This window comes from Gordionus sp. m RMFG-2023, chromosome 4 (genome assembly GCF_954871325.1).
Source record: "Gordionus sp. m RMFG-2023 chromosome 4, tfGorSpeb1-WG-v2, whole genome shotgun sequence".
Taxonomy (NCBI): Eukaryota; Metazoa; Nematomorpha; class Gordioida; order Chordodea; family Parachordodidae; genus Gordionus; species Gordionus sp. m RMFG-2023.
This window is the reverse complement of record NC_088778.1, coordinates 8,822,659-8,836,229: the sequence shown is the minus strand read 5'-3', so window position 1 is coordinate 8,836,229 and position 13,571 is coordinate 8,822,659. Positions and strand designations below refer to the sequence as shown.

Sequence of the window (13,571 nt, the reverse complement as noted above, 5' to 3'; positions counted from 1 at the left end):
CACCCGGCTAAAATATTAAGTTCACCGTTTTTAAAAATCGACTCAAATCGACCCGTTTAACAACACTATTCGTGATAAAGTCACAAATTTTCTTCCAATTTTGTGGCAAAATATTGTTTCAAATACTGCTTTTATAGTGTAAAATTAATAAAATCTTAAACTAAAATAGGGTATTTAAGTATGATCCTTATATTTTACATGTATAATTAAATTTCTTTGAGTTTGAAAACTAGAGTAAAAAAAAAGTTCTTCTTGGTTCGGGTTCATTTTAAAATAGGTTTTGTCGAGGGTTAGGTCCCCATAAATTTGAGGGCTCCTTCAGATTTTGGTACTGGTTTTAAACTCTCATTATAATATTGTAAATAATTTTTTTTCCCCAAGAATAATTAAAATTATAGAAATATTTGATACCTTACTTTTATTGATTTCTATGATGGTGTGATAAATCGATAGAAAAGTGTAATTACAAACTAATATGAGGACGATTTTTGGTAATTTAGTCTTTGCGAGATTTAATATTCGAATTCTGTAGTCTTTAAACCGAACATTTTTACGAAAGATATGAATTTTACAGGACATTTAAAGTTATTTTTCAATGAAACGATGTTATTTAATAACAAATTATCACTGCGTGTAAAATATGACATTTATTAAAAATATTTAATTTTTTTTTTGATAACATACTCATAAACAATAATTTCAAATCAATAAAAAAAAGAAGAAAGTTATAAAATTATAAAAAGCCATATCCCATTGCATAGACTCATGCTAATTCTTCCATAAATTTCATTAATATAATGTCACATCATTAATAACAATATTTTTTATAAGCAAATATACTATTTTCTATTTGATCAAAAAATATCGTCCATAAAGCTTCAAGCACAAATCAGAAAGTATTGCATAATTTTTTTTTATCAGATAAGATAAAGGTGCATTTACCCGTTTATTGAACTATATTTTTATTTATTGTATAAAGGTAATTAATTTATATTATATTTTTATTTACAATTTTTTTAACATTGTTTTAATAAAAAGAAAAAATAAATCTATATATAAAATATTTTAAAAACTATATTGAAAAATCATTAAATCACATAATACTTTCTTGGTATGCATTAGATACTAGTAATACGTTGGAGAGTAGAATACCATAATTTAATTATTTATTGATTTGTGAATAAATTTTAAGCCATTTTTTTTTAAATTTAACATCTACCAAATTTCTAATATATTTGATACAGTAATTATTATTTATAGTTCAAACAAGCTCCGGTAATAAAAAAATATTTAATATCAAAATGTGATAAATGTGATAAATTCGTAACTAGTTTATAATAGTGATCTATATTGGGCCTAATTTTAAGCCAACCCCGAATTTTTTTTTAAAAAAATTTTTCCGGCCAGAATTTTTTAAAATATATTCTCCGGCCCATCTCGATCCTGAACAAATTTTTTTATCCCGAAAAGCCCGACCCCATATAAAAATTATTTATTCACCCCACCGGGCACGAATTTACTTAAATATAGAAAAATTTTATTTTTTATTTATTTTTAAAAAAAATATTCTACAAATAAAAAATATTAGCGCCTTGTTTCCCAGAATTTTAAAATATATCAATTTGACAAAATCTAATGATATCATATTTAAAAATTTAAGCCCGACCCGAAATTTTTTAAAAAATATTAGGCCCGACCATGCCCGAACCGAAATTATTTTTAAAAAATAGCGTGATTTGTCAATCTCTAGTTTATAATATGGAAATATATTTTACAATATTTATCCATTAATTCTGTACAACCCTTATAAAATTGTTTCCTTAGAACTAAGCACATTTTTCAAATAAGTGTGACAAGAAAAATGGGAGAAGAAAATAAAAACAAGTTTTGGTGCAGAATTTGACGCTGAGTTCGAATCCGTTTTTCAAATTTTCCCTACACGTCAAGTTTTAAAAATATTACCGTATAAAGACAACTTTTCAAAATCTCAAAATAGTAATATTTAGGTCTTTATACGGATTTTTAAAAGTATCTATTAAAAATCCCTAAAAATTGGTGATTGTGTTAAACTTATATTTAAATTTACTAATTTTTATAATTTTTTATCGATTGGTTTTTGAGAAAAATGGTAAAGAATTTTGTTTTGGGGGTCTTAAGTTTTCAATTTAAATTACTATCAAAATTATTAACTTTAGAAGATAAATTTTATATAATTTTGCTTCAAATATGCTCAGGATTATATATTAATTCTAATTATGTTTCAAAAGTACTCTATGCCATGAAAATTCAACCAAAATCTATAAATTAAAAAAGTTGGTACAGATATTTTCGAACTTTTTAATTTGTACACTTTTATTGAATTTTCTCTGCATAAAGCATTTTTAAAGCAAAATTAAGGTAATATTTATCTTTTTTATTAGTATTTAGTAATATTTTATGCATTTATGATCAATTTATACCAAAATCAGATATCTGTACCGACTTTTTAATTTGTACTCTTTTTGAATTGAGCCTTTTTGAAGCAAAATTCATTTAAAATGCAATAATTGGTAATTTTTTCATATTTTTTATTAATATTTATCTTTTTTAGATGTATTTAAGAATATTTGTTTTTTTAATCAATTTATATCAAAATATATGATTTTCCAATGGAGTACCTTGAACCCGTGTAGTATGGGCAATAAATAATAATGCCAAATAACGAGTAGGAAGAAAGGAGAAGAATTATTTTTTTTCGCGCTTAATTTTTCATAAACATTTAATTTCTTTCATTAATTTTTTTTTAAATTGGATTTTATATATTATTCAAATTCCCTCCTTATATAATATTCTACAAAAAATTAATGCCGAGGTCCCCTTGTTTAAAGTGTGTCTCTAAATTTTGTTACATCTGTGCGGGCTATATATTGCCTGCACAAAAATGCCCAATTTCTCCAATCATTCAAAGGATTTATGAAATTTATTACAATATTCCACTCTGCGATTTGGATAAACCATTTGCCCCTAATTACATATGTAAAACATGTTATAATTCTTTTAATTCATGGATAAATGGAAAAGGTCATATTTGCCTTATTCGAAACCTACATTTTGGCACGTAGCAAGAAATCATTCGTGGGATTGTTATTTTTGCTCGATTAGTACCTTTGGGTTTAACAAAAAAAAATAAGAATAAAATTCGTTATCCTGAAATTTCGTCGGTTGTTTATCCGGTAAAATATAATATGCATACAACAGTTCCTTTTTTTAATAGTTTGCAGCTGGAAAAATTACGTTGCCAGGATAATGACAATATTAATCTTGAGTATCATCCCGAAGAGGATTCGCCATTTATGTCACAAGAGCAACTAAATGACATAACCAGAAATTTACAACTTTCAAAAAGAAAGTCCGAATTTTTAGCCTCAAGGCTTAATGATTTTAAAATTTAAAAAAATGGAGTTCGAACTTCATACCGATTCCGTGGAGCATCGTTTAAAAATTTATTCTCTTACGAAAATTTTTTATACTATTCCAAAAATCTAGGTCAACTTTTTTTACAACTTAATATTGAATTAGTGCCCGATGAATGGCGCTTGTTCATCGATTCAAGCAAAAACAGCTTGAAAACAGTTTTGCTTCATAACGGAAATTCTAAGCCATCAATTCCCATCGCCTATTTCAATTAGTTAAATGAATCATATGAAAATATGAAATTTTATTGTCAAAAATAAATTATTCCATTTACGAATTTAAGATATGCTGCGATCTCAAAATGATCGCAATCCTGACGAAAGTAAAAATGAGATAGGTTAGCTTAGCATAATATATTTATTTAAATATGAGAAATATAACTATTTCATTTAAAATAAATTGTTTGGGAATCGTACCGTGTGCAGTGTAGCGAAGAGAACGAAAGCCACAATAAATAAATATATTAAATGTAAGCTATATTAAAAAGGATTTTATAAAGGTAAATTTAAAAAATATAGGTTGTTTAAAAATTGAGTAAGGATTTTATAAAAAAAAATGTATAATAATAATAAGGAAGGTTTGCTGCAAAAATTAAGATAATTTTTTAGTTGTAGGGATCATTAGAACCGAAGTTATAAACCTTCAAAAGTGCTAAAATGACCTTTTTGGCCACTTTAACCTATAATAAATAAAAAACCTGACGTGCTAGAAAAAATCTGACAGCTGATTTAGAAAATGCTTAAAAAACTGTCTTAAAACATGTTTATTTTATTTTCTCCCTAAAAATCAAGTCAAAATTTGTCACACAGTGATATCAATTTAAATAAATTTATTATTATTTATTACATTAGCATTACCTATTCATCAAAGTGAAATCAACGGAAGAATATTTAAAAAAAAGGAAATATTCGAATAAAATTTAATCAAAATATAATAATTTTTGTGAGCCTAGCATAAATTAGGCAATTTTGTTTACCTATCCGAAGTACATTGCATCGCATAGTTAACGATATTATTATATACTTTACTTTCATCATATTCTATCAAGTTAAATAAAATATATTTTACTAATATCTATTTAATTAAATAGCTTCATAATTAAAAAAATTATTTCAATGGATGCCAAATTGAAAAAAAATTGGTGAAAAGATTAAGAGCAATGAATATGAAGTATGGGAAAATGCCAATGGCAAATTTGAGGTCTGAGAAAAGTTTTCATTTATATGTGATGAAAACAAAGAAAAACTTAATTAGTAAGTTGAAATTTTTGCAAATATATGCTTATAATTCTATAACAACATACATAAAATTTATAATATTTAATTATTTTAGGCATAAATCAACTAAAAAGGAATAATGCTATTTACAATAGAGAGCAAAAACACTCAATTAACAATTGATAGCCTTTTTGATATTGATCCCAAAAAACTTATAAGTTGTGCCAAATTAAAAAAAAGTGTGTACAAAGGTGCTCACCATGTTTTGTGGATTTGATGCAATTCATGGGGAAGGCTTTGTTGACAATATTTTGCCAAAATCGGCTCAATTTATAGAAATATTGATGTTAAAAACATCATTCCAAATCCTACGACAATTTCTAGAAATTTAATAGATACTGCTGATTCGCAATAAATTATTTCCGAAATTAAACGCATAATGAAAAAGGGTCGATAATATATGAAAATTATTTATAATTTTTAGATTCGATTGTATTTTAAATTTTTTATATTTTTTACAAATTAATTGCAACTTAATATATATATATCTTGATTAGATTATGGCATTGGCGTACGCAGTTGGGTCAAGCCAAAAAATGTAGATGCCGCATATATTTTTTAAAAATATTATTGTTTATATTAATTTATATTTATTAATATTTATTCGTATCTCATATTAAATATATATTTAATTACATTTATTATCATATTTATCTACTAAGTTATTTTATCAATTAATTTAGATTTCAAGTTTTTCGGCGTAATATTTTCTTATTATTTTCAAATTTTTAGTGGCGTAATATTTATCTACCATTTTCAAATTTCTAGTCAAATACTAATTATTTCTGAAACTTCTTGTCCAACAGGGAAAGAGAAATTGCAACCTTGTCCAACGAGATAGAGTCTCTGCCATCAAGCAGTGACAGCTTTTAAGGAGTTAGAAGAGCCAATTATTTGCTATTACTGAAATATCACAATGCCTGAAAGAAATATTTTCTCAGAAGCAATAAAATTATTGGATTCAATGCTTATTCCAAATTTTATTTCTCATTAGAATGTATTATTTAATTATACAACTATTTTAAGTAATCAAAAACATGACATTGCCTTCATTAAAAAGATGAGAATAGCGGATAGCATTTTATCATAACTCTAAGAAATTAGGGCTAATGTTGATGAAGAATTTCATATTTTATTGTTGAGTTAAAAGCAGAGCTATACGTGTTTAATATTTGTCTCCCTCAACTTGTAGCAAGGCAAGCTCATCGTTAAAACATTAATATAGGTACAGTAGAAGAGTATATAGTAAACTAATGAGAGAACATTCTCTTTTTTGAGAAGAATAATAGAGGCCTGCAGAAGTACCATTTGCAGAGCACGGCCCAGATTTTTTTAAAGATTTTTTACGGCCCGGCCTATGTTTTTTTAAAAAAATTTTCAGGCCCGGCCCGGTTTTTTAAAATAAAATTTTCAGGCCCGCCCCGGATTTTTTAAAAATAAATTATATTTATTTTTGATTTTTATAGCTAATAATAACGATTTCAAAAATAGGCTGTTTTAAAAAATACAGCCCGGATTGGGTGTTTTTTTAAAAAAATTTCGGGCCCAGCCCGGGTTAATTTTAAAAAATTAAAATACTGTCCGGTCCGGGAGCCGGGCCTGCAGGTCTCTGAAAAACATACCAAGAAGTACAACATCTGAAAGTAGATTGAAAGGTTTGGATCTTTTGAATATTCATAGGCATTTAACGACAAGCAAGGATGAGATAATTGAAAAATTAACTCAATCACAACGAAGATTTAATTTTACATTTTAAATATATAACATACAAAATGCAATTATTACAATAAATTTATGCTTGATATTTAAAAAATCAATAATATTTCTTAAAAATTTTTATTATCCCCCCCCCCCCACAGACCCCATCATATAAACTTTTATTTAAGGCGGCGATGAATAAATACATATATTTTTTTTGATTATTATAATATTCAAACTCAAGTTGTAAAATTTTATTCAGGCTCGGTTCGGACTAAAAAATGTGTGCTCAGGCTCGGATAAATATGTTTTTTAAATTTGGGCTCAGGTTGCGAAAAAAATTACTTTGCAGACCTCTAAGTATATATGCCATATTGGGATAATGAAATATATGGGTACGGAAATCTCTCAATTTTTTATTTATTGAGGGCGATTTTTAAAGTTGGAAAATGTGATTTAATCTTAAATGCATTCCAGCATATGTAGAGTAACTATCCCATGAATAACAAACATTTTAGGTTATCAAATTTCATATTAATAAATTTTTATTAAACAAAAATCTATATAAAAATTAATTAGGAGATTGAATTTATTATTCGTGTCTGGGGCGCCAGCAGTAAAAGGATTACAAGAATTTAATTATGAAGACAAAAAATGAATATTATTAACGAATAGTGAATTATTCGATTTAAATAATCAATTTAAATATTTTTCTAAATTTGTATTAAAAATAGAGAATAAACTCCAGTTTTTAAAAATGGATATTGAAATTTATATTGATTTCAAGTGCATTGCTTACACCATTCGATAGATAAAAGATATCGGATATAGTATCTTAGACTTGGATACTTTTATAACTTTATTAATTCCTATATTTAACAGATGCCAAGCATTAATGCAAACTAATCCATCTTATTTAAAATATTTGATCAACAATCAAACTTGTCCTAAACATTCATAATTAAATAAAATTTTAACAACAATACCACCTTCCTTTGAGGTTATTGGCTGCACCGATTCTTTTCTAAAAAAATTTCACTTTTATGTTTAACTCTAATTGTTTGTTTTGAGACCTACAGGCCCAGCCAGTTAAATATTTAATAATATACCCAAGCTAGGCCGGGCATGAGAATATTTTTAAAAAATATATCGGGGTCGGGGTATAACCAATTATTTTAAATCTCCATTATTAGCCCTAATAATAAAATATTTTTAAAAAATCCTGGCGCCTAATAATATAAAACCCGGGCTGAGCAGAAAAAAATCTAGGCTGGGCCTTTCTGCAAGTCTCTGATATATATTAATGGAATAGTGTGATAGAGTTCGATTTACTGCTCAGTGACTGGCCAAACGATTGAAAACATTAACGATGAATCGTATGCCATTTTTTTAGTACTTCAATCGATATAGAGTAGCCGAAATTAAAGAAAAAAGTTACAAGCAAAAATAAAATTTTTGGCCAACTTCACGCTTAAAAGTTGATTGAATGAACTAACGATGAAACAAATATAATTCTTTAGTTCTTCATCAGTAGAACTTAGTGCTTCAATCACTTTTTAAAGCCGTAATTAAGAATAAAAAGTTGATTGTTAAAAAATAAACAACTAATGGCGACGCCAAAACAAAAACAAGCAATAAACATTTGGTTTTCTTTCGCCAATATTTAGTGCTTAAATTAAATATCTAAATTCAGTTATAAATTTAGCTAATTACAAAAAACAGTTATAAGCTAAATATAAAAAAAAGGGATACAAGACAATTTATGAAATAAGTAAAAATTGGAGGAATCGCGCACACAACATTTAAATAATTTTATTTAATAATATATCAGTCACATCGTAGGTTTATTAATTATTAATGCTTATTAAAAAAACGTATTGTTAAGGAATTAAAAATAACGATTATATACATATAATATCGCATTGTAAAATAATTCCCAAAAAATTTTTTGGACACATATTTAATAATAAATATAATATATGAAAAATAAATAAATAAGTTTCTTTAAAAAGTAGGCATTCATGGTTTTTTTTCTTTTTTAAAAATAAACAGTATTTATAAAATTAAATTAATTTAGAGAGAGAAAAAAGAAAGAGACTCCAGTTACAACTTTGTATATATACAAATTTCAATTACATTCCAAACATGGTTCCTATATTTTTGAGATAATTTTTTTTAAGTTTATCGTTATCGTTCGCAGGGTGTCTCGACTTGTTCCGACTCTTAAATACGTTAGCGGAAGTTTTAATTCTCATAGCGATATTGCTTGCATGTTTACAAGATTTGAGCGGAGATTTGGTCAATGGTTTTATTCGACCTTCAAATAAAATAATATACAAAGAATTGTGTATAAATCAGGTATCCCACTACACATTGATTCGAATCTAAGAAATATGTGCCATTTGATATAGAGAATTATCCCATTTATATTATAGCGATGAGAAAAATGGAAAAACAATCGTTTATTTTTTTTGCTTGTTTCTTAATAAATACTTAAAATAACCTTGTAATTTATTATTTTGAAACTTACAATATATTAAATTGAAGAAGTGTACTACTTTAATAGTTAATAAGGGTTATTTTGTGAAATATTTTCCTCATCAAAATAATATCTACACTAGTCTTTCGATTGGTTCATCTTTGAGCATATTGCCCTATTTAGAGGGAATAATTTTTCAAGACAACCCATAATTATTGACTGGTAAGCTGAGAAATCGGAACAAGGTGTTTTTTAAAATGTTTTTAACACATCTAATTTTGCCGAAAAACTCGATAATAAAATGAGTAAATGTTTAAGATTCGTAAAAATAATTTAAGACTAACCTTCGTAAATTTTATAAGTTGGTTTTGATTGGCTGGATTTGGGATCGTAGGCTAATCTTTTTTTAAGAACCGAGCCCTCTGGTATTCGAGACAATAGGCCTAATAAAATAAGAATAAATGTTTAAAAAAGGTTTATAATAAAAAAAGATTCAATCGAGAAAAATTAATCAATTTAAATTTTTTTAAGCGTATGAATGTTGTCAAGAATTTGAACGTTAAAGGGTGTTTTAGGTTGATATAAAAATGCTAAATTCAAGTGACAATATTTATGTAATTTTAAATAATCAACAGCGAACAAGGACGGAATAATGAGGACATGTTACGGGAACGGAACTTTGGAAAATTATGGAATACGAAGTTATATTTAAAAATGATCAGCTCTAGATGACGAAGTGTCCTAGTCTGTAGTTATTTTAAAATTTCCAAATAGACTACCGGAATAGAATGTGATGTTTAGCTTTTCCGAATAGAATGCTTTATTCAAAATTATCAACCAAGATGAGACCGAGCTAATGCAGCAGTATTACCCTTTCAGGTAGCGGGGATTGGAAAATAAAATCACTCCTTGTTTTATTTTAAATATGAGTAGAAGACATCCTTAATTAACTAAATTGCATGTTGGGAGATGAGATAATTGCCAATAGATTCATAACCTTATGGCCATTAATATTTAGTTTAAGATTTTACAGATATATAAACAAAGCAAGGAGAAATAGAATCAAGAAGATCCATTTGATGGGATGTTCTTAGAAAAGATTTAGGAAATGTGTGGATATTCGAAAATTAATTAGAAAAAACCTATTCCTATTAGTGCGATTCATCGAATATTCGATTCGAAATAAAATTCTTTAAAAATATTTTTAAAAAATAGCTTACTTTAAAAAAAAGTAGCTACTACTTTTTAGACTACTTTATAATTGTTTTTAAAATATTTTTTACGTATCTCTATTTCCACAAATAAAAATTCTGATTAAAATTTCAAATATATATAATTTATTTTTTATTGCATCTCAATAATAATATCATTTACATACTCTCATCCCCAAGTCTAGAGTGAAAATCAGAAATTATAAGCTATAACTAAATAATATTTCAACACTAGCACTTGAGGGCAGTGCAGTATTAAATTTAATATATATATTTTTTATATAAGAAAAATCATCAAAAATATTTGAGTATTTTTAGCTTTAGAAAAATGCGTTAAACGATTTTCAATAGTTTTATAATTATTATTTCAAAAATATCATCTATAAGAAGGTGACATTTTGATCTGGCTAGGGTTAGTCTAAAATTACAATAGTAATAGTTAGAATAAAAATTATGTAGGGGATAAGTGGATGGTCATATTTGACAAATGGCCAGGCTACCACCCTTTATCTTTTTATCGGAATAAATATTTTTTTAGCATGTTTTCATAAAATTTATAAATAAGCATGTTTAACATCCAGATAATAATTTATAAAATACTATCATTAAATAGATGAATATGATAAAATAAAATGTTAATAATAATTATTTATTATAATTTTTAATAAAATTCTTGAATAATATCTTATGGCCAGTTTAAACATACCATGTTTGAACTGGGTCAAAAAATTTTAAAATAAATCCTCTAGTTCAAAGACTATTATAGATACAGTTTTAAATTTTATTTTGAGGATTAAGGATTGTGCACATTGTAAATTTGTTTTATATCACTTTTATCCTAATTGAAACTACTAGTTTTGTATGATAAAAAAACCTTTCGGCACATCTTACAAAGAAATTTATACGCTGTGTTATTTTTTTTTATCGAGATTCAGGAAATTCCATATTATCATCTCAGGGAAATACCTTATCGGTATGATCTATACCAATATTATCTCCCATATCAATCCCCATGGTCGACATTTTAAATTTCAAAATTAAATAAAAATATTATTATCTTAGAATTAATTATAAATATATTTTAATTATTTTTATGTGTATTTATTATATAAAATTGAAAGTAAGGATGTAGCATGCTACTTTGATACTTTTTAAATTAGTATCAAAGATACCGTTATTTTTTACAAAGTAACATGCTAAAGCTACCACTACTGAAAAATGTAGCGGGACTTTAACAACACTGGTTCGTACTCAATTCAGTACCATAAAGGTGCAATAAATTTTAATTAATTAATTAATGTTGTAATATGCTTCGTAATTTTATAATATTATATTTAATTTGTTTTGTTAATTGGATGATTTAATTTTTATTTAACAGGAGACGGTTATTTTAATTTACATACAATTAACTTTCACATTAACAAGAAAAATAAAATTACTATATAAATTTCAATAATATTGATAATATTTAGATTTTGACTTTTTTATTTTTAAGAAATGTTATTTAACTTTAAAAATTGAAATTGTATCATCATATTTGCGACATCAATATATTCTCAGTACTACCTTTAAATAAAATCACTATCGTCTGGTTTTACAAGCTAATCCCTACAATTAACTTTAAAATTCAACGAAATTGGCCCACTTAATAACCAAAGTGTTATTTAGGTTATGCGATAATTATTTTAAACTAACGACTAAATTCTTATATTTAATGTTCAATTCAAATTTAGTGAACTAGAAAGACATTTTTTATTTATTCTTATTAGAGAATTGAATCATTTTTTATTATCTGAATTGGTAGGTTATATTTATTATTACATTAATACTAATATATTTATTAAATCATGCAGATAGTGCACTTTGAATAGATTGAATCTGAACAAATTATAAAATTTCAAGTCAAAAAGTGTAACCAAGTTTTTAAAATATATTACCTGATTTGTATTTGTAAAAATTACTATGAATTTATAAAAACTAAAGCCATATATTCTTCAAATTTTTGTACCGAAGTTTTTAGACAAAGTCCATCCCCTCATTTCTCATAGTGCAGATATCTTACTTAAATTCTGGTCCCACGATATCATGTTGATTAATATTTTATTTATTTATTCCATTAAAGGATTTATCCATTTTTTAAAATATAGGATAAAATAGATGACTGGCAGATATGAGTTTGATATAGTCCTCTAAAATAACTACTTAAAACTTTAGACATTTTACATTTATTGTATTATGAAGTTTCATATTTTATAAAAGGCTAATAGAAAAAACATTAAAATAATTAAATATACTATTATTGGATCTTTGAGGTACTATCTGGCTTGAAGATGCAATTGTGTCTTTTCCGTTTTCATTAAAGGAAGGTTTGACAGACTTTTAAAAAAAATAAAGTTTCAAATGTGTGTTTTAAAAATATCAACTTAGTCTGGTCCGTGAAGACTTTTAAAAAGTTTTCGACCCAGCATGTAATGTTTTAGCATAGCCCAAAAATATTTTACACATGTTGCCAGGTCCACACGAAATGGGCCTTGCTGATCTCTAGTATATGTATTTATAAAATTAGCTATGTTGTATGAACTTAATAATAAATTAATCTTATTTTATTTTTGATTCATGCTAAAATGGTTTTTCCTTAGTTATAGTAAATATTGCAAATTTTTTAAAAAATGGGGGTCGGGTTGAAAGTCCATTTTTTTTGGTTGACTTGACGTTCCCGAAAAAAAGCAAAAGTAATTATGCATTTGTGTATAATTCAATATTATTGTAAAAATAGAGTGTAATTATAATATAAATTCTTATTATAATTTAATCAGAAGAGTTGAGAGAATACACTTTGGAAGATTAAAAAATGAGACTCTATCTAAAAATATAATTACATCTATAGATTATCTATTTTATTATTTAATCTTTCATAATTATTTTTTCGTACCACAATAGACCCATTATGAATCCTTATAATTTACATCATTTGAATTTCAACCAAATTTTAATTAGGATATACATATTAGAATGTGCACTAGTTGTTTCTCACTTAAAGGCATATATGGTTTGGTGCAGGACCCTTCTATTCGATATCAAAATTAAATATTGGATAATATTTGAATGATTGAATATAATTATTTCAGTTTTTATACCTTGTTCATAGTATGAGGGAATAAAGCTGTGGCACCAAGCCGAAGTCCATATACCCATAAAACGAAGTAGAGATGGATTGTCATTTTCCATTGAAAACAAACTAACAAACTGAGGCCATATGCTCCTCTTTGCAAAAATGGTAAAGCAGTCATCCACTTAATAACAAAATGAACATTGGAATCGTTTAAGTAGTCACTCTAATCCAAGGCTGGACATTTCCGCCAAAGCCTGGAAATATATGAAACATCCTAAATATTTTAAATTAAAATGCAAATAAATCAACCTTTGACATACAAATTTAAAAATACAAATTAA

General features: G+C 26.0%; 1 protein-coding gene across 3 annotated transcripts in view; it reads right to left on the bottom strand.

Moving 5' to 3' along the window:
* Positions 1-8,414: 8,414 nt before the first annotated feature.
* LOC135928191 (uncharacterized) overlaps positions 8,415-13,571 on the bottom strand; it is a 32,695-nt gene continuing 27,538 nt past the window's right edge. For 2 of the 3 annotated variants that reach the window (XM_065464575.1, XM_065464574.1), the window contains exons 9-11: positions 12,413-12,494; positions 9,252-9,350; positions 8,416-8,745 (exon numbers count right to left, since the gene is read on the bottom strand). In XM_065464575.1, coding sequence (XP_065320647.1) covers positions 8,561-8,745; positions 9,252-9,350; positions 12,413-12,494 — 366 coding nt within the window. In that variant the 3' untranslated portion in view covers positions 8,416-8,560. Of the gene's footprint in view, positions 8,746-9,251; positions 9,351-12,412; positions 12,495-13,571 lie in introns of all 3 variants that reach the window. The other variant, XM_065464573.1, reaches the window with a different exon arrangement.